Below are 23,740 nucleotides of genomic sequence, written 5' to 3' on the forward strand. Positions count from 1 at the left end.
TTGCCATCACTGGATAAAGCATTCCCCTTGTCAGTACCTGCACGGCTTTCTGAGTCTGGATATCAATTATCATCACTCTGTTCTGCTTAGGCTGTGTCACATAAATGTACTTGTCTCTGACATTGACCGCTGAAGCCCAGAGGCAGGACTGAGTGCCTTCACCTTCCACTCTAGGACAGATCTCTTCCTGAGGGGTAAAGGAAAAGGAGAATAAGTTTAATTTCTACAAATCCAGGGTCTGAAGCAGCAAGAAGCTTGGCCTTGAAAACCAGAGAGAAAAAAATTCCAAGGGGATTCCGTTAGGATGATTTCAGCCCTCCTCCCCACTCCCCCTTTCATTCCCTGGAAAACATGAAATCAGTATTTTATCAGGTAGCACACTGCAGCCTGGCTCTAGCCAGTGACATTAAACAGCTGGACCTCCTGCACAATCACATGGAATTCAAATAACCACACAGGCTATGGATCTGTCTTTTGAAGCACGCTGTAGTTCATTACTTGCAGTGCTGTCAGCATTTATTAGTGATAGAAATATCACTCTGGGCTTGGAAAAACCAGAGATTTACACTAATTGAATCACAGCTTTGTATTTTTAATAAAGTCTTCACTTTCAGCTCAGGAGAGCATGCTCCAAGATGCTTGTGCTCACGGGAACAGTACAATCATAGAATTGTTTAGGTTGGAAGAGATCTTTAAGATAACTGAGCCCAACCTTCAACCTCAGAACACCATGGCCATTAAACCATGTCCCCAAGTGCCATGGCCACATGGTTCTTGAACACCTCCAGGGATGGTGACTCTATCACCTCCCTGGGTAGCCTGTTCCACTGCCTGACCACCCTTGCAGGAAAGAAATTGTTCCTAATACCCAACCTGAACCTCCCCTGGCACAATTTCAGACCATTTCCTCTTGTTCTATCACTTGATCGTAGGGAGAAGAGACTGACCCCCACATCACTCCAACCTCTTTTTAGCAAAACAAGTAGGGTCCTACAATCTACTGTTCCAACACAGAGATTTCCTCCTCTTCCAAAGGAACCAAATCCTGCCTCTTTGCACCAAATTCTGTTTACAACTGTTTGATGCCATATTTTGCACTCCCAGAGTGATCTTAGTGACAAACTGTATTGACTTTAGCAGGATCTCCCTGGTACCCTGAGTTTGAAGAGTCAGACATGAGCTCACCCGCAAGCCTCTGTGTGTGGGCTACTCTTCATCACTTTTCCTTCTGTCAAGTTTCTTTAAGTGAAAGAGCATTTGTGTGGGACCAGGCTGTGGTGTGGAACAGAGGGGGAAGCTAAATTAACACAGTGAGCACAACTGGAGGTTTTAAATCTTGTCCATATAACAGCTGGGACACTTTAAATATCAGTTCAACCTCCCTAAAGGAGAAAGAGATTCAAGCAGCAGAGGTTGTTCAGGCTAAGAGGAAATATAAGCAAAAGCAATGCCAACACCAGGTCTGCATCAGTGGTGGTCATAGATTAAAAGATTTCACCTCTTAGCTGCCCAGCACTTTGGTAGAGACCACCTGTAAGGTTTGAAGATACAAGACTGAAGACCTTGGATTAATTTTCCTTTCTGGCCCTTCAGCTAAGATGGGGATCTATGCCACTACTATCTGAAACATGGAATCAGAGAATTGTTTTGGATGGAAGACACCTTTAAGATCAAGTTCAACTGTTGATCCAGCACTGCCATGTCACCACTAAGCCATATCCCTCAGCACTACATCTCCATAGCTTTGAAACTCCCACAGGGATGGAGACTCCACCACTGCCCTAGGCAGCCTGTTCCAGGGCTTGACAACTCTTTTGGGGAAGAAATCATCCCTTGAACCCAACCTAAATCTTCCCTGGCACAAATTGAAGCCATTTCCTCTTGTGTATGCTTGTTCCTTGGGAGAAAAGACTGACCCCCACCTCACTCCAACCTCCTTTCTGGAAGTTATATAGAGCAAAGCCTCCTCTTCTCCAGACTAAATAGACCCAGTTTCCTCAGCTGCTCCTTACCAGACCTGTTCTACAGACCCTTCACAAGCTTTGTTTCCCTTCTCTGGACATGCTCTAGTATTTCCAATGCATGGCACAAAATCCCAGCCTTGGGTTTCCAGCAGCTGACAACCTCCAAACTGCCTTCCTTGTCCTCAGCTTTGTGCTTGGACTCAGCCTTTCACAACATGAACCTACTCAAACAAGAGGAGCAGGGAAAGGTCATTTGCCTTTCTGTTACCATGCTCAGTTGTGGCTGCTCAATCTGCTTTTGTGTCCTCTAACAGCAAATAAGGAACCCTTACTGTTGAAACCTTTCTAGACTTGCAGGTGGTGTTACTGTATGTGGCAAACATTCCAGGTACTAAAAGGGGAAAAAGGAGGAAAAAAAACCCAGTCAGTCCTCCCTACAGAAGGCAAAAAGCCCTATGATGTCCATAGGAAACTCTTAAGAGGTCTCCCTGAAAGGCAGCAAAGTTAACAATGTTCAAAATCCCTTTTATGCCCACCACTGTGCTGACATTATTTCCTTAAATGCCCTCTCTCCTTTGTTCTCTTCAAGCTGTTTCTCCAGAACCACCTCTTCAATATTTACAGCTTTTTGGTAAAGAAACACAAGATTTCTGTCTTTGAGTAGCAACAACTTCAGTGTGGATTAATATTATTAAGTCCCAGCTAAGGACAAGTCCTGGGTTGAGCATCAGTCTTGATTTCTACTGCAGTATATCCACTGGGAAAAAAATAGCCCCAGAATCAAAGCAAAATCTACTGAGATTTAAACAATACTGAACACAGAGTCATAAGAAGCTCTTGACCCATGGCAGCAGAGCCTAACTCAGCCTTTGGGACTCATGACAGTGATTCTCCCAGTTTAGTCCTCCCCAGACTGAAAGCAAGGCTGAGAAAGAAGCCATGTTCTCAGCTTGCTCTTTTTATAAAAGCTAATTCAAGAAGTGACTAAAAAAGCAATTCTGGACGTCTCTCAGAACCTGAGTTTCAAGAGTGTATACATGGTGTATGCTACCACTCAGGAGTACACAACACATGTCACTGCAAACCTTGGTTTCACAGGGCCTCCAGGCAAGTGTTATCCCACTTGCCACATTGAGCTCCACCACCTCCAAGCCAGTGCTTTATGTTCACTGACACCTGGACAAATTTTCCTTGTGTTTTCCTACAGCCAGGGTTAGGTAAACACAATGCTGGCAGAAAATGACAGAGAGAAAACAAGGACAACGCAGATCTCCCATTCAGTGGCAGAGGATGCAGAGGACCAGTATGGCACAACCATCACCCATGCATTCCTATTGGCCTCCCTGCTGTGGTTTAAACTAGGAAACTATTTCTGAGGAGTAGAAAGTAGCCCACTCTACTGTCTATAAAACCATCAGTGAAAGAGGCCAGTTAGCACCAGTGAGTGCTGTGAGCACCTCTTTACTGTTGACTTTTGTAGTCTCTCCCTACAGCTCCGTTAACAACTTCTGAGCATGGATATGGAAACAGTACCACAAAGAGTACAAGTGGTGATCTTTGCCTTCATTTAGACAGGGTAAGCAGTCAGATTCTCTGCAGCATGTCAGTAATCCTCCGTATCAGTCTTAGGACTTCTGTATCTCCCTCAGTTTTCAAGAGAAGAAGATGATATACCTCAGGGATGCCACGTGAAGCCCACCAAGTTCCAACATCACAGTGCCAAATGGGTCCTTTAGCAGTAACAACCTTTGAAGAGATTAAGAGAAAGTTTCCCAGCTGTCAGCTATAGCTGCTGGGTTTAGGACTTACATAACTTGTGAAAATCCTCTCTTCAGGCCTGATGTGTCTCCGGATTTCACATTCGTTTGGCTGAAGGACTGTGATCCCATCATCAGAAAAGACATAGAACATATTCCCAACACTCAAGCCTTGAAGGGGGATAAAGCAAAAGGAGTAGGAGTTTTAGTTGGTATGTATCCAGAGCTGTTAGGGCTTCTTTTAAGAACTCTCCCTCCTCCCCCAGCAAACAACATCTGCCTTACATAAAAGTTGGTCATTTGGATGCAGTCAGTGCATTCACAAAATCAAATCTCATGTCACAACAAGGGCTTCAAGGAGTGAAGAGGTACAAACACATTCAAAAATGCATTGCCTTGGTGGCAGCAGTTGTGGGCAAATAACTATGTCCAGGTCTTAATTTTTAGCTCCCTAAGATTATTACTTTGTTTTTTCTGTGATTTCATTAAAGATAATTTAAGCACTGAGAAAGAGCTTCAGTGAAAAGTAACCTGAAGGTTGTCGTGTTACAGGTGTCTTGAATTCTTGTAGCTGGGATGCAGAATGGGAGTGTTTAATATCTGCTCCATGAATAAAACTACAAATAATTCTCTATTTTGTTCTAACTAGGGGGGTGAATGAACTATAGCCACCAAAACAAACACATTTTTGAACTCTTGCAAACTGTAATTCACAAATGTGGAGTAGTTTAGCATCGCAATAGCACTCATTTATCCAACTGGGGCATTCCAGGAGATTGGAAAACTGGCTGGCTGGCATTGCTTTGCTGTGAGGAGGTTGTATTTTACCATTTCTGTCATGCAGAAATGCCTCAAAACGCTGAGAATTTAGTTGTTCTTCAGCTACATGCAATCACAGTAACGAGCATTGTTAAGAAATGCTCAGGATCTTCTCCAATGCTCTAGTCAGAAAGATCCAAGCATCATTGCATCTGTGTCATACCACCACCAGGACGTGTTTGCAATGACCACTGTCACCCCCAGTAATGCTGATAGTGTACTTATCTGCCAACCACGTGGTGATGTGATCATTTGTAAGCTCTAATTAATGACATTTTACCCATGAAGAAGTAAGGTCCTGGTTCTACAGATCTGAACAATGTTCAGCATGACAGTTCCCTCAGTAGCTACTGTGGTGGCAGCTAAATGCTGCTCACACCTCAAGCTTCTCACATCTCTTAAGGGTCTAAATCATCACAAGACAATTTCACACTAGAAGCATCCATAATTTGGATAAATGCATTTTGGGAAAAATTTGTACAATAAAACATGTTTAGTAAAGCTAGAAGGGTTTTTGTGTGTGTGTGCTAAAAACCCCTCTTTGGGTGCCAAAACAAGTGGCTTCAGAGTGCAACGACTCAAGGCATGGTGTTTGCTGTACTGACAATGTTCATGTTGAGTCTCTCTAAACCATAGCACAGAAATACCCCAGTTAGGGCATCAAGTGGGTACAGGAGCCGTGAACCTTAAATGTGATGCCACAGTGAAGGAGATCATGCATGTAGGAAAGAAAAAGCTTCCAAACTCCCATAGGGAACTACATTATCTCTACAGACTAAGGGCTGTTTTGAAGAGTATATTGTGAAAACATCTCAGTGGGGCACTTCGGACCAAAATCTGCGCTCGCAGCACGCACACAACTCCCACCTGCTCCAGTGGGATTTGAGTGATGACCTCAGAGGGCAGAGTTTGACCCTGGCTGGAATGAGTGCATATATTGTCATGAGGAAAAGGGGTTTAATCCTAAGAAGTGGAAACAGGCAGGCAACAAATTATGACCATTGAGAAGATGCTTACTATTATTTTCATGCACAATAGCAGCGTGATTTTGTCTGATGATCCTACTACAATGAGGGTGTATTTCAGAACTTAAGTCCTTAACTAGTGGTAAAAATGCTTGGATAATAATTTTACTCCAGCAGGTTTAGAGCCAGTGACTTGGCAGGTCCCACAGCTTATTTTACACTAAGGTGAGTATTTTTCTGCTAACCGGTTAAAATATGATGCAAACAACTAATAGCATTCAGGCACTCTCCTTTTAAAGGCAAAGTTTACCAATTTAAATGCTTCTTCAGAGAGTAATCTTCACATTGATTTTTGGACAAAGCAGGCGTTTTTACTAGACAAAGTAGGTGTTTTAATGTGACTTATGAAGTATTTGCCAAGTCCTGATGAGAGCACACCTCTAAAACTCTCATGGATGTTGGTAAAACAGACTCATTCGTGATTATATTGCTGCAACTCCTCAGTCTGGATATTACTGCAGTGCAGAGGTGCAAATGGGGAATTTTGCTCAGTTGTGTTATTTATATGAGTGAGGCAGGTACTAGACTGGGAGCTGGAGGACTAATGACGGGGGGTGGTGTTTCTTTTTCCCCTTTTTAAGTGAAGACATTTCAGGTTGGATGACACAGCCAGTTCAACAACTGATTATAAAAGGCAACACACCTCATCTGTGTAACAAAAACTCCTAGTATAACAAAAACTCCATTAAAAATGGGAAGGGTCTCCTAAACATAACAGTCCTTATCTGAACCATTTCAGAAGAAGGTGATTCTAACATCTTATTATTTTTTTTAAATCTTCAGGAGGACCTCTGATGACAAGAAGAGTTTTCTTTATTTGAGGAAGACAGTCTCCATCTGAGCATACATTTGTATTTCCCTCCTGGAGATCAAAGGGCAAACTTTTCATGGTGGAATACTCTGATCTGCTACTTGAATAAATTTCCTCAGTTTAATCTAAATGCCTAGAAGTATTTTAGAACTGGAATTTGATAAAGAAAAGGCTTTTTAAGTGCATACATTCATGTAGCTGATGAGTGCCTGCTGGCATGACTTGCTCCCTTTATGCAGATATAAAGAAAGTAACTGGCACAAAACCAAGATCTCTAGCTCACATTTGTGCTACTTGTAGTTGTTCTCTGTGCAAAATTAAGAACTAGTTTGTACATGGAATAAACATTGCATGTGGTTTTAGTTCATGGTTAACTGGCTGGTCATGCTACGTGCACTTATTTCTGGAGGTTCCACTGAAGGGTCTGAAAGGTTTTGAGGAGAGACTGATAGAGTGACTTTTAAAATGACCAGCTACTCACGTTAAAACTTTGAGTTGTTCTACATAATATTCTGCCAAGGCATTTCCCCAACAGCTTCAGTTACTACCAACCTTGTGGGCAGCAGGATGTGATAATTTTAAAGGTGCTCAAGTCTACATTTATTGATGTCACTACTCACACATAAACTTTCATTTTAATGGAACTGAAAGAACACATTAAAATACAGCCCCCCCCAAATACAATTCCTCTCTTCTCCAGCTTTCACTGGGCCAAGACTTCACAGTCTTAAGCATATTGGATGGATTAGTTGTCTAGAATGAATGTGCTGATCAAACACTATAGAACAGCAGAGGCAGTGGAATAAACCTGCTCTGAATATATCCAATTGCTTAGGGACATCAATAGTAAATCTGCTTTTCTTGCCCATGTTTTCCCCTGTACATTGCTCATGCTTTTATTTCAAATGTACAAGACTGATAAGCTGTAAGCCCATATAATTTAGCAGAATTAGAAGAAGACTTTCTGCAACCAACTTCTTAGTAGTTCTTTAAATGCTCTACATCTGGTAGGTTTATCCAACTACCTTCTTTAAAAAGGAGCATAAGGGATGAAGTATATAAACAGCCACATAGCATCATGCAGCTGATGCTGGACTGATGCAATGCACTAGAGATTTAACTTCTGAGCAGAAGGGAAATACTGATTCTTAGTGCCCATAATGCCATTTATAGGAACATCAGCAGTAGAGAGGCACTGGCAGGTGGAACTGAGAATAAGTGCAGGAGAACTTTCTTAGGTGGCTGTGAATATCTCATGACCTCCAGCAAGCTGCTCTTGCTGTGTACGTCTGCCGCCAGACTTTGTATGGTCACAGAGACCTTCTCCATAAGGCTGGAAAGACACCAAGGTCCTAGCTCCCTCATATGCAACTGGTAGCTGTAAGAACTGCTTTATGCCTGGACCTTCCTCCAGTGAGCTCACAGTGCCAGGAGCCCAGAGTTGAGAGGTTCCCCATTTATGCAACCATGTACCTAAATAAGCTGATGGGCAACCTGCTCAGAAGCTCCCTGGGCCTCTGCACCATGTGTCTTCCTGTGAATTTGGGAAATTGTGACAGCATGAGTGCACACAAAATCAAATTAATTATCATTTCAGGAACCTCCATAATATCTTTGAGTCATTTCACTCTTTAGGATGGCTTGGGGTTTTATTTTATTTGGCTTCCAGGATACACAGAGGCTGACCTTGTGCAGGGCACACTATAAATTTGATGAAATTGGAGATCTTAACTGCCAGTTACAACAAGGAGAAATGGGGAAACCTGTACCCTGCATTGATTGAAAGAATTGAGGGAAGCAAAACCTGTTGTGGGTGGTTTTTTTCTGCCTAACGGTCAGGAAGACAATTTTTGTTGCTCACCTGGTAAACATCAATATGTGCTGCTGAGGAGGAAGAGCTTGAATTGCTTGCTTAAAAATGCAGCATATTGAGTTTATGTCTGACTTGGTCAATTATGGTAATTTGGGAGCACTTCTGACATTTGTTAATGCAGCGTGAGAAGGCTCAGGCTGCTCACACTGGTGGCAGTTTATAGAAAATTCTCATTTTTATACATTTTATGTTCATCTATTATTTCATAGGGGGAAAATGTGAGAAGTTATAGGCACAATTTGTACTACGAGAGTGACATTTCTTATTTGAATAGTTTAGCTTTTAAATGCCTGGTCTGTGCTTAATCAGATAACTGTGAAAGTTGATAGAGTTAGTGGCAAGTCAGTGGAGAATGGCCCATCATGAAGTTATTAAAGCAGACAAGCACATTATCACTACACAAAAGAACTTTACTGCAGTACCTTCCTCTCGCCACAGTATGTTTGCAACTGCAGCATCAGAAAATTGGGGAAGCCAGAAAACAACCAGGAAAAGAAAAAAAAAGAAAACAAAACAAACACAACAAAACAATGTCAAAACTTCCATTGTAGCAAATCAGTGGATTAGCACTCATGTTTACATGAACTAATTGGTGAAAACTTTGTAACAGTCATTAAAATGAACTATTAGGAAAGATAGATGGTTCTAAACACACTTGCTCCTACTGGAGACCATTCTGAAACACTGACATGGGAAAAGTCCTCCCTAAAATAAAGCAAACTCCAGCCTGTGAGAAGACCAAAGTCTTACTAAAGAGAAGACATTACTTCCAAAGGCAATTTGAGTTATGGGACAGGCTGTGATTTTCTCTCCAGGTTCAATCAGAAGCCTGAGACTTGCAGTTTAGAGCAGCCACAAGTTGTGCTGCATTCCTTCTTGGATTTTCATGTCAGTACATTCTCTTTTAGGGTTCCAATCCCCTTTGAAAGTGCATCTACATTTGAATTTCATTTTTAGATACATCCAATTATTTCTCAACACTGTGCAATTTCCCTTGCTGAAGAATTCAAGGGAAAATGACCCATATTAACAAGAGTACATAAATCTGGTTAATGAGGAATAGAATATATTTTCCAAAGAATCTCCATGAGAGCACAGACTTATGACTAACTTCCTTTTCAATTCTTGCTCTACATTAACAGCCGGAAAAGCAGCAAAATAGCCCTTTTACACCTAGCCTTTCCCTATCACCATCTACCCATGCAGTTTTCAAGGTAGTTAAGACAGCAAATTTAGGAAGGATCAGGCTTCTGAGAGCTGTTCCACTTGAGAAACTAGTCACCTCCACCATTAATTGTGTTGTGGAGACACTGTGGTCAAGATAACACTGCTGTATCCTACAGGAGGCTGGGAGAATATTTGTCTTGGAAGCAAAAGATAATTTCACACTGAGGGAAACCCATATTGCTAGCTAGTGATGTAAATAGAGGTAAAATACTGAATCCAGTCACTATTTTTCAAGCATCTACATATTTGAGAACTTCACCTTGTAACTGGCTTTAAAAGAAGTCTTGGATAGCAATCAGTGACATTTGTTTCCTAAACCCACATATAATTCAGTGAAATATTAGATTTGGGATTCTTTGTTATCTAAAACTATCACAAAGTTGTACCTTTAGTAAAAATGTTACCTGTACCATATCCAGAACACTTCTGACACACAGAATCATTTTGGTTGGAAAAGACCATTAAGACCATCAAGTCCAACCATTCTCTAACTCCACCAAGTTTGGCGCCAAACCCTGTCCCTCAGCATCACATCGCTGTGGCTCTTAAAGGCCACCAGGGATGTGGATTCAACCACCTCTCTGGGGAGCCTGTTTCAGTGTTTGAGATCCCTTTCAGTGAAGAAGTTTCTTCTAGTGTCCAACCGAGGAGATTTTACCATCCTCACATGATTCCTTCCCAAAATAGTCAATAACCTTCTGATTAAAGTGCAGACTAAACTGTCATTTCCTTAGGAGTAAGAGCCCAACACACCACATGCAGTGGACTGAACTACAGAATTCCACTTGTACCATCAGATTTAGACTCTCTTCAAAGAAATAAATGGGTGGAGAAAGGAACTTACGGGTCTTTCTTGCTGAATCTTCTATGAAAAGTGAAGATATGTCCTCGTCCACTCCCACTTCATTTTTAGCAATGCAGGTGTAGGCACCGGTGTCTTCATACCGCACACTACTGATATGAAGCTCGCTTCCATTTGCTGTAAGAAAGACACCCACAGTGTTCCTCACTGCTGCTAATTGCTTTTCCTGCCCTTAATCACCTTCCATTGCCACGAAAGGGTGGCTTCACCACACACAGTTTCCCCAAACATAACTAGAGGTATTTGGGGGACTCTCATGAGAACTGATGTTTTGTTTCTTTCCATTAGCACAGACATGCTCTGTGCCACAAACAAACAAAGAACAATCCCAAGTGCAAACGATAAATTACATTTCATTTAGCTGTTCTTGTTAAATAAATTGCTTTGGCCTTAGTGGACAGAAAAATAACTTTCATTTTGCAAACTGCTTCTCATCAGATCACCAAAATCTTTGGGTTGGGAGGGGTCTTTCTACAGTTCCTCCTGTAATTTTACTTTTTCAGCTTTGCTGCGTAAGCCCTTTGGAAGCTTTGGAGATATCATACCCAGCTATACAGGGGCACCTGTGTGGCCAACCCTGGTTGAGTGCTGCAATGCACCACAGCCAGATTTTGGGGCAGGTGGGGAGGTTTTTGAATATTTTTATGCAGAAAATTGCCAAGAAATGTTTTTGCCTTGCATTGTGGCTGATGCACCCTCATTGGAACAAGGACCAAGAGGAGTCAAGAGCTTGATTCCCTCTGCAAAGGTGGGCGGGAGGACAGGTGAATCACAGACTGATTCTCCACTGACCTTCATCCTGTGTAGTGCTTAGACCTGAACAAAACAGTAATAGAATAATAGGATTGTTTCAGTAGGAAAAGACCTCTAAGATCATAGAGCTCAGCCACCAACCTAAGATCACCATGTCCATGAAAGCACGTCTCAAAGTGTCATATCCACATGGTTCTTGAACACCTTCAGGGATTGTGACTCTACCACCTCCCTGAGATGCCTGTTGCAATGCCTGACCACTCTTGAAGGAAAGAAATCGTTCCTAATATCAAACATAAACCTCCCTTTGTGCAACTTGAGGCCATTTCCTTTCATTCTATCACTTGATACCAGGGAGAAGAGACCAACCCCCACCTCACTTCTTTAATACAGCCATACCCAAGAGGCAGTGGAGAACCAGCCACTGCCTGTCTTTTAAGAGAACACCATTACCACGATATCAATCAATACTGTGTTTCCCTAGAAATTCACAGGGGGCAAAAAGATCAGAAGACAGACCAGAGGGTTTAGTAACACGATTTCCAACAACCGCGGCTTAGTGCGAGTACAAGAACTTCTGGTTTAAAGTGCAAAATAATCCCCCTTAATCCCTGACTACAATACTTTAATTAATCAGAATTCTGCTCTTACCTAGCAGTGTGAGTTGTTTGGAGAGTTTTGGCATGATATCAATGCCGTTCTTCAGCCAGCTAATCCGAGGATTAGGGATGCCTTCAGCATGACATTTCAGGCTGGCCGACACACCGGGCTCCTGCGCCTGCGTCTCGGGGTAGACACGAATCACCGGTGGCACTGTGGAAACAAGGAATTGGGGGCTTGAAACTCCCCTGGGAATTGAGGGACTGGTGACTTTAAATTCCCTGGGAAACAAGGAACTGGTGTTTAAAATTCCCTGGGAAACAAGGAATTGGTGCAACTTGAGTATCAACTCCAAACCTTCACTCAATCTAGTACAGAAGGGACTGACATTCTTGCCCATTAGAAGAAGCAGAATATCCAACATTTTAATTCAGTACCCATCAGGAAATAGCCTGGACATTCACTGTCTGCTGTTCTGAACAATAAACTGTTTATACACTTATCAAGAGCTAAAAGGTGAGGAGCAAGAGGATGGGGCCAGATTATTTTCAGTGGTGCCCAGTCAAAGGACAAGGGGCAACAGGCACAAACTGAACCCAGCAGGTTTCAATTCAATTTATGGAGAAACCTCTTTGGTGTGAGGGTGCTGGAGCCCTCCAGCAGGATGCCCAGAAAGGTTGTGGAGTCTCCTCCTCTGGAGAGATTCCAAACCCACCTGGACATTATGATCCTGGCCAAGCTGCTGTGGGTGCCCTTCTTTAGCAGGGAGATTGGATTGGATGACCTTCAGAGGTCCCTTTCAGCCCCAACCATGCTGGGATTCTCTTTATAAATTCTTCCTCCATTTTTCTCTGTGGCTTTCAATACATGACTTACCTTGTTTCAGGAAAGCCCCTCTGAACTATTTAATACACTCAATTGGCAGAACTACTCATTATAGTACAATTACAGACAAGTTAATTGATTTTCAATCATGTTGCCTTCATTACTCAAATCAACAAGGCTTAATATCACCTATTAGCTACTTCCTAAAAATTTACTCACATAACTTAAGAGAAAATTGGCAATACTGCAACATCAGTAAAAACTCTCAGTGGCACCCTCCTTCCTTTCACCTCAAGGTGAAGAGAAAAGAAGATGTCCTCTCAAGGAAGGGACATACATAAACAGGAATGTGAAGGTGTGCTGTATCATGACTGACGGCATTTGAAGGGTGGGCATAGAGTGCTCTGTTTCAGAACCAAATGATCAACTTTTCTACCAGATGAGAAGATTTTGGGACTCATGATGTAACCACTGAAAGGTGTAAAGCTTTGTAAGACCATGATCACAGTTAAACCTAGATGTGATATGTGGGTGCTCAACTTCCTTCTCAAGTAAAATGAACAACCTCTGCTGTAGGACTGAGAAACATTTGTGGTGTTTTTTCCTTCAAGAAAGTCTGAATGAATTAACAACAAACTTCTAGTGGAAATCACTTGTTTAAGGTAGCTAATCCCCTACTGTGGTTTTATCTAGTATGCCATTAGGTGGTTGCAGTGAGGTGGGGGTTAGGCTCTTCTTCCTAGTATCAGGTGATAGGATGAGAGTAAATGGCCTGACACTGCAACAGGGGAGGTTTAGGTTGGAGATTAGGAACAATTTCTTTCCTGCAAGAGTGGTCAGGCACTGAAAGAGGCTGCCCAGAGAGGTGATGGAGTCACAGTCCCTGGTGGTGTTCAAGAAAGCTGTGGACATGGCACTTGGGGACATGGTTTAGTGGCCATGGTGCTGTTAGGTTACCAGTTGGATTTGGAGATCTTAAAGGTCTTTTCCAACTGAAACAATTCTATTTTTCTGTGACAAGACTGGCAAAATTAAATTGTCTTAACAGTTGCTTTAGAATAAAATGAAATCTGTGTTTGCAGCTGTCCATATGGGGACAGTTTAAATAATTCTATTCACTAGCACACACTTTCCATCCTGCTATTTCTATTTTTTCATGGGCCTTACCAGAGAGAGCTGGATTTTACTTCTGCTTTACCTAGCAGCTGCCAAGCATTAACCAGAGCTGTGTCATCAGCTTGGAAGGAAATCAGCCACGACACAAAGCCCTCAAGACTCCTTGCTTTTATAGCTTTAAAAGCAAGAGATTTTTCAAGTGTAATCAGAGAGGAAATGCCAGGGGCAACTGGAGAGACAAAGAAATGGGAACTTCTAACAAAGGAATGGTTTTAAACTACACCTTTGCACTGGACATGTTGTGGATTTATATCCTCATCTTCTATTCCCTTTACTTGAGAAGAAAATGTGTTGTAAGATATTGGAGGAAGTTCTTTTCACTGAGGGTGGTGGAATACTGGAACAGGCTGCCCAGTGAGGTGGTGGAGGCCCCATCCCTGGAGACACACAATGGGGAGGACTAGATGAGCTTTAAAGGTCCCTTCCAACCCAGTGCATTCCATGATTCTATTCTTTGCAGGGCAGCAAGTAAAAACCCACACAACAGCTTTTTAACCTAGAGATTGCAAAAAGACAAGGTTTGCTTTATTAAATTGAGTTTTCATATTCTCCATAGAAGCATTCACCAGCTTTTTATCTTATCTTCCTTCCATTACTGTTAGGGTTGGTGCTCCTCCTGATTTCAGGAGGTGCCAGATCAAGCAGAAGGCAAGCAAAGGCAGTGATCTGCTGTTGGAAAGGGCTGGCAGCTGTCAGAGACATCCCTGTGTTTATTTAAGAGACAGTGCCCAAGCAATTCGGGTAGTAAGGCTGAGAGTCAGGAGCTTCTCATTCCATCTGCACCTCAGAAAATTCATTTAAATTTCTCTGAATCAGTGTTTCCAGGCATGATAGGATAAAGATAGTAATTTCTGTCCACTTTGACAGAATGCTATGAAGGTCCTGCACTCAGTGCTTGTCTCACCTATGATTTGCTTGCTACTGGTAACATTTTTAGAATGATTTACAAACTGAGGTCCATTGACAGCCTGTGTGATTTATTCTGACTCAGAGATGAGAAGTGGTTTGTCTCCTACAAATACATAGGGAAAAAAGCACAATACCCAAAGAGGTTAGATGCCCAAATCCTGGCAAAATCAGCTGACAGGTAGCACTTAATGTCATAAAATCACAGAATCTTTTTGGTTGGAAAAGACCTCCAAGATGCCAGGTCAACATTAAACCACATCCCCCAGCACCACATCTACATGGCTGTGAAACCCTGACAGGGCTGGACACTCTACCACTGCCCTGGGCAGTCTGTGCCAGGCCTTGACAGCCCTTTCGGGGAAGAAATTGTTCCTTGTGTCCAACCTCAACCTTCCTTGGTGCAACTTGAGGCCATTTCCTCTTGTCCTATTGCTTGTTCCTTGTGAGGAGAGACCACCACCCACCTGGTTCCAGCCTTCTTTCAGGGAGTTGCAGAGAGCCAGAAAGTCTCCCCTCAGCCTCCTTTTCTTCAGTCTGCATAACCCAAGTTCCCCCAGCTGTTTCTCAGCAGACTTAAGCTCTGGACCCCTCACCAGCCTCGTTGCTCTTCTTTGGACCCACTCCAGCACCTCAAAGTCCCCAGGCACAACCTGCCATCCCCTTGCTGGACTCAAACCCTTCTCTAATATGCCCTAAACAGACAAAGGCATCAGAGACATTTTACTCCAAGCTTAGTGGCTTTTTCTCACCCACCAGCTCTTAGAGGAGACAAAGCCCATCCCAGACATCCACTTTTTAAGGCTCCTAGAACCAGTGTGAGTTGATATTTTCTTATAATGGACTCCTTCAGACTTTTGTTTTCCTGTGGGCACTCATGTTAGCACTCCCAGTTACTGCCACAACGACCATGTTCTCTAGAACAACTCCAGAGAGCAGAATTTTCTCTCTCAGCATTTTGCCTCACCCCATGTTAATCTGCATGTGAGCAATCCCCATATTTTAACTGCAGGGCTGGAAGAACAAAAGATTTATTCTGCAGGAGGTAGCTCAGGGGTCCTAGACACTGAATCAATGTTCTGCATGAAAATTAGCTTAACATGAAATTATAGCAAGGTGTCTTTTCAAGAGTGATTAATAAGGAATCTGTGTTTTCACCCACAAAAATATGTGTTGCACCTCCACTCCTGCTCTCTTATAATTTTCCTGCTCCTTCCATTTTAAAACTTTTTATTTCTCCTCCCCTGCCTTACATAATTCATCGCACAGGTAAATTATTGCATGCAACTGCCTTGTGATCACAGCAAACTGCAGAATGCATTTTTATTGTCCTTGCTACAAATTAATACATTCCAAGTAAGCACATTTTACTTTACACTCGCAAAGGTTTCAGCTCCAAGACTTTGGAATATATGGATTATCCTTTGCTATTGCCCTTGGTGAATATATATCATTGCTAACCATTAATGTGCCTGCAGCCAAGGGCAATATAAAAATGCTATTATCTTAAGCAAAAGAGGAAAAAAGAGGCATTCAAACAAGTATGAGATGGGGTAGATTGCCTTCTACTGCATACTGAGCAGCACCTTCTCTGTGAGCAGACCAATTCATTCCAATAAACCAGCTCAGGTGATAAAGCACAGATGGTGGAGCCAAGCCCCAAAGACATACATTGCTGCTATAGGACCTATATCCTCCAGAGCTTAGTGATGATTAATAGATTAATCATGTCCTTCAGATGCTTTAATCTTTCCATTTATGAGTTGAAAGCATCTTGCAGCATTATACTTTTTCTCTTGAAAAGCCACACTAACCTAACATCTGTGTCTAAACCATCTCTCTGTTACTGGGAAATGTGTCCTATTGGACCCTTCTAATTGGGCTGAGGATTGAACAGCTTTTAAACACTGGTTTTAAGGAATACAATATTCTGATTTATGCTGATGTTTTCCAGAGTGCAAGGACCAAGGAAAATGATGTCCTACACTCAGCAGTGTCTTGATTTCCACCTATCAATTTTCATAGTTGATTATGATTTTATGAGATCCTTTATCCTCAGCAACTCTTTTTCCTCTTGAAAGTGACAAATTGCTTTTCCTCCCTACAGTTAGCACATGCTGTACACATTCCCCAAGCAATATCCATAGGTAAGAGAGAACATAATTTTCCTGCTGTTCTTGGCTTCTCCTGATCAAAGATACCAGAAAGATGAATTTTGCATTCTTCAGCTTTGTGCTGCCGTTCAGCACGTTCTTTTTCTCCAAAGACATTAAGGGCCAGCTGTACAAATGCACAGACTTCAATTTTATCACAGCTGTGCATCCTAAGGCTGATGAGCTCAAACCAAACCTACCATGTCAAGGGGCTGGAGAACAGGTCTTGCAAGAAGCAGCTGAGGAAACTGGGGTTGTTTGTTCTTTTCATCTTGTCCTGTCACTTGTTCCTTGGGAACAGAGACTGACCTCCCACCTGGCTCCAGCCTCTTTCCAGGGAGTTGTAAAGAACCAGAAGGTTTCCCCTCAGCCTCCTTTCCTCCAGACTGAACAACCCCAGTCCCCTCAGCTGCTCCTCCAGACCATTCACCAGCTTTGCTGCTCTTCTTTGGACTGTCACCTAATTGATGAGCTGTTAGAAGCCAGTGTCATGGTCTAAAAAGAGACAATGGAGGAAGCAAGATAAAGAGAATATGTTCAATAAAAGTATATAAAGAGAGTGCATATAACTAGCAGCACATTCTTTTAAGGAGAAAAAGGCAAGAAAAGGGAAATATTTAATAAGCTGGACTGATGGACCTCACTGGGAACTGTGAACCATGGCCCAGGTTTAGAGGACACTGGAAGAGCTACTGCAGCTTTGGAAACACTGAATTAACTGAAACACAGTCTAAAACTTTGGATCTGCTTGTATGAAAACAGTGAATCTGGGAAGGGTTGAGGATAAACCTTTTTACTTTCAGTTGGTTCTTTTCTCCCTACTCTTTCCCAGTAGAGAAATTTGGGCGTCTGTCTATTAAAAGGAAAAGAAAAAAGAAAACCAACAAACAATTCTGATAGCTTTCATTGAACAAAGCTTTGTGTTTTTGATGTTAGAAGTGTATCAGTGTCTCTCTGGAGGAGGCAGGTGAGCAGATACATCTGAGTTCTGGCTGACTTGGTTCTGTCACATTCTCTTATCATTTTAGTCCAACACAGAAAGCAACAGAAACCCTCCCATTCTGAAGATGAAGTTTTCAGTTTTATATAGACAGACAGAGACAATCCCCAGCGCTGAACAGAGCCCATCAACTACACTTGGATTCTCGGCATGCTCACCCAATTCAGCTTTCTTCTCTCTATTCCTGTCAAGAGAAATTCCTCAATTTGTCCTTTAAGTTACTAGGAAACAAGAAGGATTTCCTGAGCAGGTGGAACCCCACCATGCAGGTGAAGGTAAGCAATGCTGACTTGTCATCAGTGCTGTAGCCCCAGCATCAGTTGCTGCAGGAAATCATGATATAGGCAGGCAAGAAGAAAATTTTGTGCTGTTTGCAGACAGCCAGCCATGTCAAGAACTGCATATACCCAGCTGTGCAAAGCCTAATGGCTCACAGGGGAATATCAGATGCTATAAAATGAAGATTTCAAGACCCATCAGTGTTTCTAGCAGGTCAGGTTTGATACCAGAAGACAGGGAAAGAGAGGGAACTAAAGAGAGTCCATTGGAGGCTACAGAGATGCTGAGGGACCCTGGAACCCCACAGTGAGGAGGAAAGGCTGAGAGTCTTGGGGCTGTTGAGCCTGGAGAAGAGCAGCCCCAGAGGGAATCTGATCAATGCTCAACAAGAGCTAAAGGGTGGGATGCAAGAGGATAGGGCTAGACTCTTTTCAGTGATGCCCAGCAACAGGGCAAGGGACAAAGGACACAAACCGAAACCTAGAAGGTTCCATTTGAAGATGAGGAGAAAATTCTTTGGTGTGGCAGTCTGCTGGAGCAGGCTGCTCAGAGAGGTTGTGGAGTCTCCTTCTATGGAGAGATTCCAAAACCACATGGATACTGTGATCCTGGGCAAGATGCTGTGGGTGACCCTTGCTTTAGCAGAGGGAGTTGGAGTGGATGGTTTCCAGAGGTCCCGTCCAACCCCCACTGTGTTGGGATTTTGGGATTCTATGACATGGCATTTTTTACAGTATTTAGTGACTATATAGCAACATTAAAAAGCCAACACTGATAGTGAGGGTGTATTGCACATTCTTCTATTACTAAGAAAAACCACATACAGCTGTGGTGTGAAACTTCCATTTAAAAAGAAAATGGGATCTTTCAACAACAAGTTAAATCTAAGTGGCAGGCACGAGTACAAAACAAATCACCCCCCTCTCCACACTCCCTCTCGCTTTGCTTTCATTCTGGGTTTAGTTTCAAAGCCTTTGGGCCTTCTATTCTCAGTGATGATCAAGCCTACATTGCTGTCTGCCAACTAAACTCCATTCAGACCTCATAATATATCACATAATATACACAGGATTAAGTTGTTAGCTCCCTTTTCTTTCAACTGCCATTCATCAAACAAATAGCACTTTGAGGAAGGAAACCTATTTTCCCAGCTGCAGCACACACAATCTAGTTATCCACATTGCTGGGACTTTGCAGTTTACTGTCTCAAAAGATGACAAATTATTATGTAGAAACATTAAGTCACTTTTCCCTCAAATCAGCTGGATGCTTTGTGCTCTCCCCCAGGTACTTGCTGCGGGTGGGGAGCACTTAGGCATGTCCAGAAGACCTGAGCTGCAGTCAAACCTAAACCCCACATCCACCACGGCACTTCTAAATGCATAAATCTCCCTTTTCACTCTTTCTCTTTGTGTCAGCCTCAGTCAGCTGCATGTAGTGATCTGCTCTTGCCAGCTGAAAGCTCTTGTTTGTAGAGGTTGGTGTGAATCAAGAGAGAGAACTAAACACTCATTTTCCTTATAACACTTTGAAACATGAGCCAACGTGTGCCCAGGTGGCCAAGAAGGCCAACAGCATCCTGGCTATATCAACAGTCATGTGAGCAGCAGGGCTAGGGAAGTGATTTTCCCTCTGTACACAATACTGGTGAGGCTGCATCTTGAGTACTGGGCTCAGTTTTGTGCCCCTCGCTCCAAGAAGGACATTGAGTGGCTGAAGCACGTCCAGAGAAGGGCATCAAAGCTGGTGAAGGGTCTGGAGAACAGGTCTGGTGAGGGGCAGCTGAGGGAACTGGGGTAGTTCAGCCTGGAGAAAAGAAGGCTGAGAGAAGCCTCCATTGCTGCCTACAATTCCCTGAAAGGAGGCTGGAGTTAGGTGGGGGTTGGTCTCTTCTCCCTAGTAACAAGTGACGGGACAAGAGGAAATGGCCTTAAGTTGCACCAGAGGAAGATTAAGTTGGCTATTAGTAGAAATTTCTCCACTGGAAGAATTCTCAACCACTGGAACAGGCTCCCTGGGGAGGTGGTTGAATTCCCACTGGAGGGACTGAAAAGATGTGTAGATGTGGTGCTGAGGAACATGGTTTAGCACCAGAATTGGTAGCTGAATAATGGTTGGACTTGATGATTTTAAAAAATATTTTCTGATCAAAACAATTCTATGATTCCATGATAATAGATCCCCTGTAATAAAATGAAGGAATTTGCCTGTAAACCTAAATATTTTCAGAGCAGAGTATATCATAATCTGCCCATAGCGAGCAATGTGTTACCCTGTTCCCTAGTCTGGAGATAGTGCTGGTGATATTAGCATGTGTAAATATGGTCAATTTAAAGCTGGACAATTTGCTGCTGAAGAGGTGGATGCTCCATGGGCTCATTCCTCCATGAAATGCCAGTTTAAGTTAATGCAATTTTGAACTACATCCAGCTGACTGAGTTTGAGGTCAGAAGAAAGATAGCAAACGCCTGAATATAAGTTCCACCAGGTGCAAATGTGGTCCAGAGGACAGAGGTGAATGAGAAGGCTGGAGTGTGGCCCATCTGATTCTCTCACCTGTAAAACGGTTTGCCCTCATTTTGCAAACCAGTAGGTCATATCCTCATCCAGTATAAAGAGCCCTCAGCAAACAGAGTGGACTACAACTGGGTAATAATCTGATATGCAGCTGGGAGTGGGGGAGCTGCCTGCTGCCTTTGGAAACACTCTGCTCTATTTATTTAAATACCTGTGGCTATTTCATGCAACAGATATGATTTCCTGAAGGAAGACATTATTGAAGCGAGATTTCTGTTGACAAAAGTAGTAGTAACCAGTCTAAGAGATGCTTTGAAACACTGCTTTTAACTGGATGGAAATGGTGCTGACAGCTTGTTCTCCAGTTAGGATACTTGCCAAAGCCCATGTAATTTTACACATTCTTTCTTGAGTCCCTTCCTTTTTGGTTGCCTGTGTGATGGAATGAGTGAGCAAACCCTGAGCTCCATTTTCACTCAGTATGGTCCAGTGGAAGATTTCCCTGTCCATGGTGGGAGGGTTGGAACTAGATCTTTAAAGTCCCTTCCAACCCAAACCATTTTACAATTCTAGGAATTCTATGGTTCTATGCATCTGTGAATCATACTCTATGATTCAGTGAATCATAGAATCACAGAATGGTAGAGGTTGGAGCTTACCTCTGGAGACCATCCAGTCCAACCCCTTGCTGACACAAGTTCACTTAGATCAGGTTGCAGGGGAACATGTCCAGGTGAGTTCAGAATCTCTCCAGAGAAAGAAGACTCCACAACCTCTCTGGGCAGCCTGCTGCAGTGCTCCACCACCCTCACAGCAACAAGTTTCTCCTTAAGATCAAATGAAACCTCTTGCGTTCTAGTTTGTACTCATTGCTCCTCAGCCACCACCAAGAGCCCAGCCCTATCCTAATAACCTCCACCCCTTATATGCACCCATACAGAGACACTTTGGTGTGTGGCTTTTCACATCTCTGTGCAAAAGAGATGGACACACAGCATTGCTTACAGGAAGGTTTTTACATGGATTGTCACACATGTCATTTACTAACCATTCACCTGAAGGATGTGGGTCTGATACAGCTCTTCATAGCCATAGGCATGACAGGTGTAATTGCCCATGTGAATAGTTGTTACCTTGGTGATGTAGAGGGAATCATCTTCTCCAAAATCCTGTATGCAACAAAAAGACAAGAAAGGTGCCTTATTAGTTAGCAAAGAATCCTTTTAAACACTCACCACATGAAGGGAGGCAACCTGCCCAGTGGTTCTGAGAGCAGTACAGCTTGGGAACACAGCTGGAATTGTGAACAGTCAGTTTTAAAGTGCATAAATCAACGTGCAGGGAGAAAATGAGCAGCAATTGGAGACTAAAGCAAAGCAACTTGTCTGAGAACAGGAACTTTTGTGCTGGTTGCTAACAAGGTGCTCTTTGCACATATATATATATATATATATAAGATGGCAATTTCCAGCTGTTTAATTTATGGGGGAATTTAATATCTATCTGTTACACTCAGATGAATAAAATGCTAACTTCTGGGTGGGTGATGGCTTCTTTTATCTAACCCAGCTCTCAGAAAATGCACTCTAACCTTCAGACTTGATGGGAAAAAAACTGAAACTGTTTGTCACTTATCTCAGACAATATCCAAGGCAGGAGACAAGGAAGAAGACAAAAAGCTTTTTCTCAAAGAAACCTCTTTTGATCTGTAACTGCTTGACAAGTATCTTCCTTCATCTTCCCACATCTGCTCTTGCATTACTTCAATTTTTGATTATAGGTGGGAAGAACAGGACTTAGAGAGATTTTGGTACTCGAATATGCTGTGCATGTGGCCTGCTTAGGAATTGATTTCAAATTGTACTTAACAGACCCATAGCACTGATAGGTGCACAAAGCAGCTTCTCTTGCTATTCTGTTAACATTCAGACTTCTGCAGCTCCAGAATGTTTGTACTTCTATGCAAACCCAGAAGGATGCATATTAAAAAAACAGTTTATGAACTCAAAGAATGGTTTTTCTTTAATTAGCTCCATGCATGAAGCAAGCTAAACTAAACTCTTTGCAGAACTATGGTAAGATTCAATGTACACTCAGGGTGGCACATATCCAAGTGCGACAAGGTGAGTTGTTCTGCTCATGAAAACCCAAGGATTTTGTTTCAGATTTCCAATGTAGAAGTAGACAGCCAGCTGTGGAGGAAAAAACCCCTCCACAAAGCCATGCCTCCTGCCAGCCTTGTCCAGCAAGGCCACCAGCAGTAAAACTGGACATGCAGCACTGTAGGGCAGTCAGGAGGTGAAAACTCACAGCCAGGGTCTTCCAGCACAACTTGATTGAACCTATCAGGGTGAATGGCAGGGAGGGAATCCATACACAGAGGTGCTGCTGCTGCTCCATTTCCCTGCTGCATCCTGTTACTGCCAACCCCCCTGCCAGGTGCTCAGAAATTACAAGCAGAAGTTGTTTGATCATAGGATGGGCTGCTTTCTAAACTAAAACCATTTGGGGCTCCTTATATCTCATATTCCTGCCTCTTCAGGGTGCATCTGCTTTACAGTTTGAAGCTTTTCTTTCCAGCCACGACACTTTGAACATTTTTTGAAGGAAGCTATGATACTGAAGCAGACTGGCAATGCCAGCTGGCACCCTTCAAGAAAAGCACAAAGTAGCCCATCTCTTACAGGATGGGATTGATCTGGCACTACTTTTGCTGGCTCTTAAAACTTCTCCAGTAACTGCTGTCTGGCACCAGAGAAATGTTACCATGTCTTTCCTCTCAGTGGCAGACCAGTACCGGCTGGAGGAAGGGAAGTTTGAGTACTTGTCTGGCCTTTAGACACATTAAAAAGCAGATTGAGATGAGCAGTGAGAAATACAGAGTTTACAAGAAGGACAATAACCCTTCCCAAAGCATAGATCTTGACCTGAGATGTTATAAACTCTGATTCTCTCTGCTACTCTAAGGCATGTGCTGCCCCCAGCAAGCAAATCATAGAATCACAGAATGATTCCGGTTGGGAAAGACCTTAAGGATCAGAGAATTATGGAGGCTGGAATAGACCTCTGAGATCGTGAAGTCCAGCCTGTGACCTAACACCACCACACTGACTAGACTGTGTCACTAAGTACCACATCCAATCTTTCCTTAAACACCTCCAGGGATGGTGACTCCACCACCTCCCTGGGCAGC

The 23,740-nt window shown here is 42.8% G+C and overlaps 1 protein-coding gene across 2 annotated transcripts in view; it reads right to left on the bottom strand.

The window, feature by feature from the left end:
* LOC137451094 (follistatin-related protein 4-like) overlaps nucleotides 1–23,740 on the bottom strand; it is a 292,081-nt gene that overhangs the window by 12,145 nt on the left and 256,196 nt on the right. Inside the window, exons 8-13 of one of the 2 annotated variants that reach the window (XM_068158266.1) lie at nucleotides 21,596–21,716; nucleotides 11,743–11,904; nucleotides 10,321–10,455; nucleotides 8,672–8,698; nucleotides 3,774–3,892; nucleotides 38–187 (exon numbers count right to left, since the gene is read on the bottom strand). In XM_068158266.1, the coding sequence (XP_068014367.1) occupies nucleotides 38–187; nucleotides 3,774–3,892; nucleotides 8,672–8,698; nucleotides 10,321–10,455; nucleotides 11,743–11,904; nucleotides 21,596–21,716 (714 nt within the window). The remainder of the gene's footprint in view (nucleotides 1–37; nucleotides 188–3,773; nucleotides 3,893–8,671; nucleotides 8,699–10,320; nucleotides 10,456–11,742; nucleotides 11,905–21,595; nucleotides 21,717–23,740) is intronic. The other variant, XM_068158275.1, reaches the window with a different exon arrangement.

The sequence above is a fragment of the Melanerpes formicivorus genome, unplaced genomic scaffold (assembly GCF_026170545.1).
Source record: "Melanerpes formicivorus ecotype bairdi unplaced genomic scaffold, bMelFor1.0.p_v2 SCAF_2, whole genome shotgun sequence".
In the NCBI taxonomy this organism is placed as follows: Eukaryota; Metazoa; Chordata; class Aves; order Piciformes; family Picidae; genus Melanerpes; species Melanerpes formicivorus.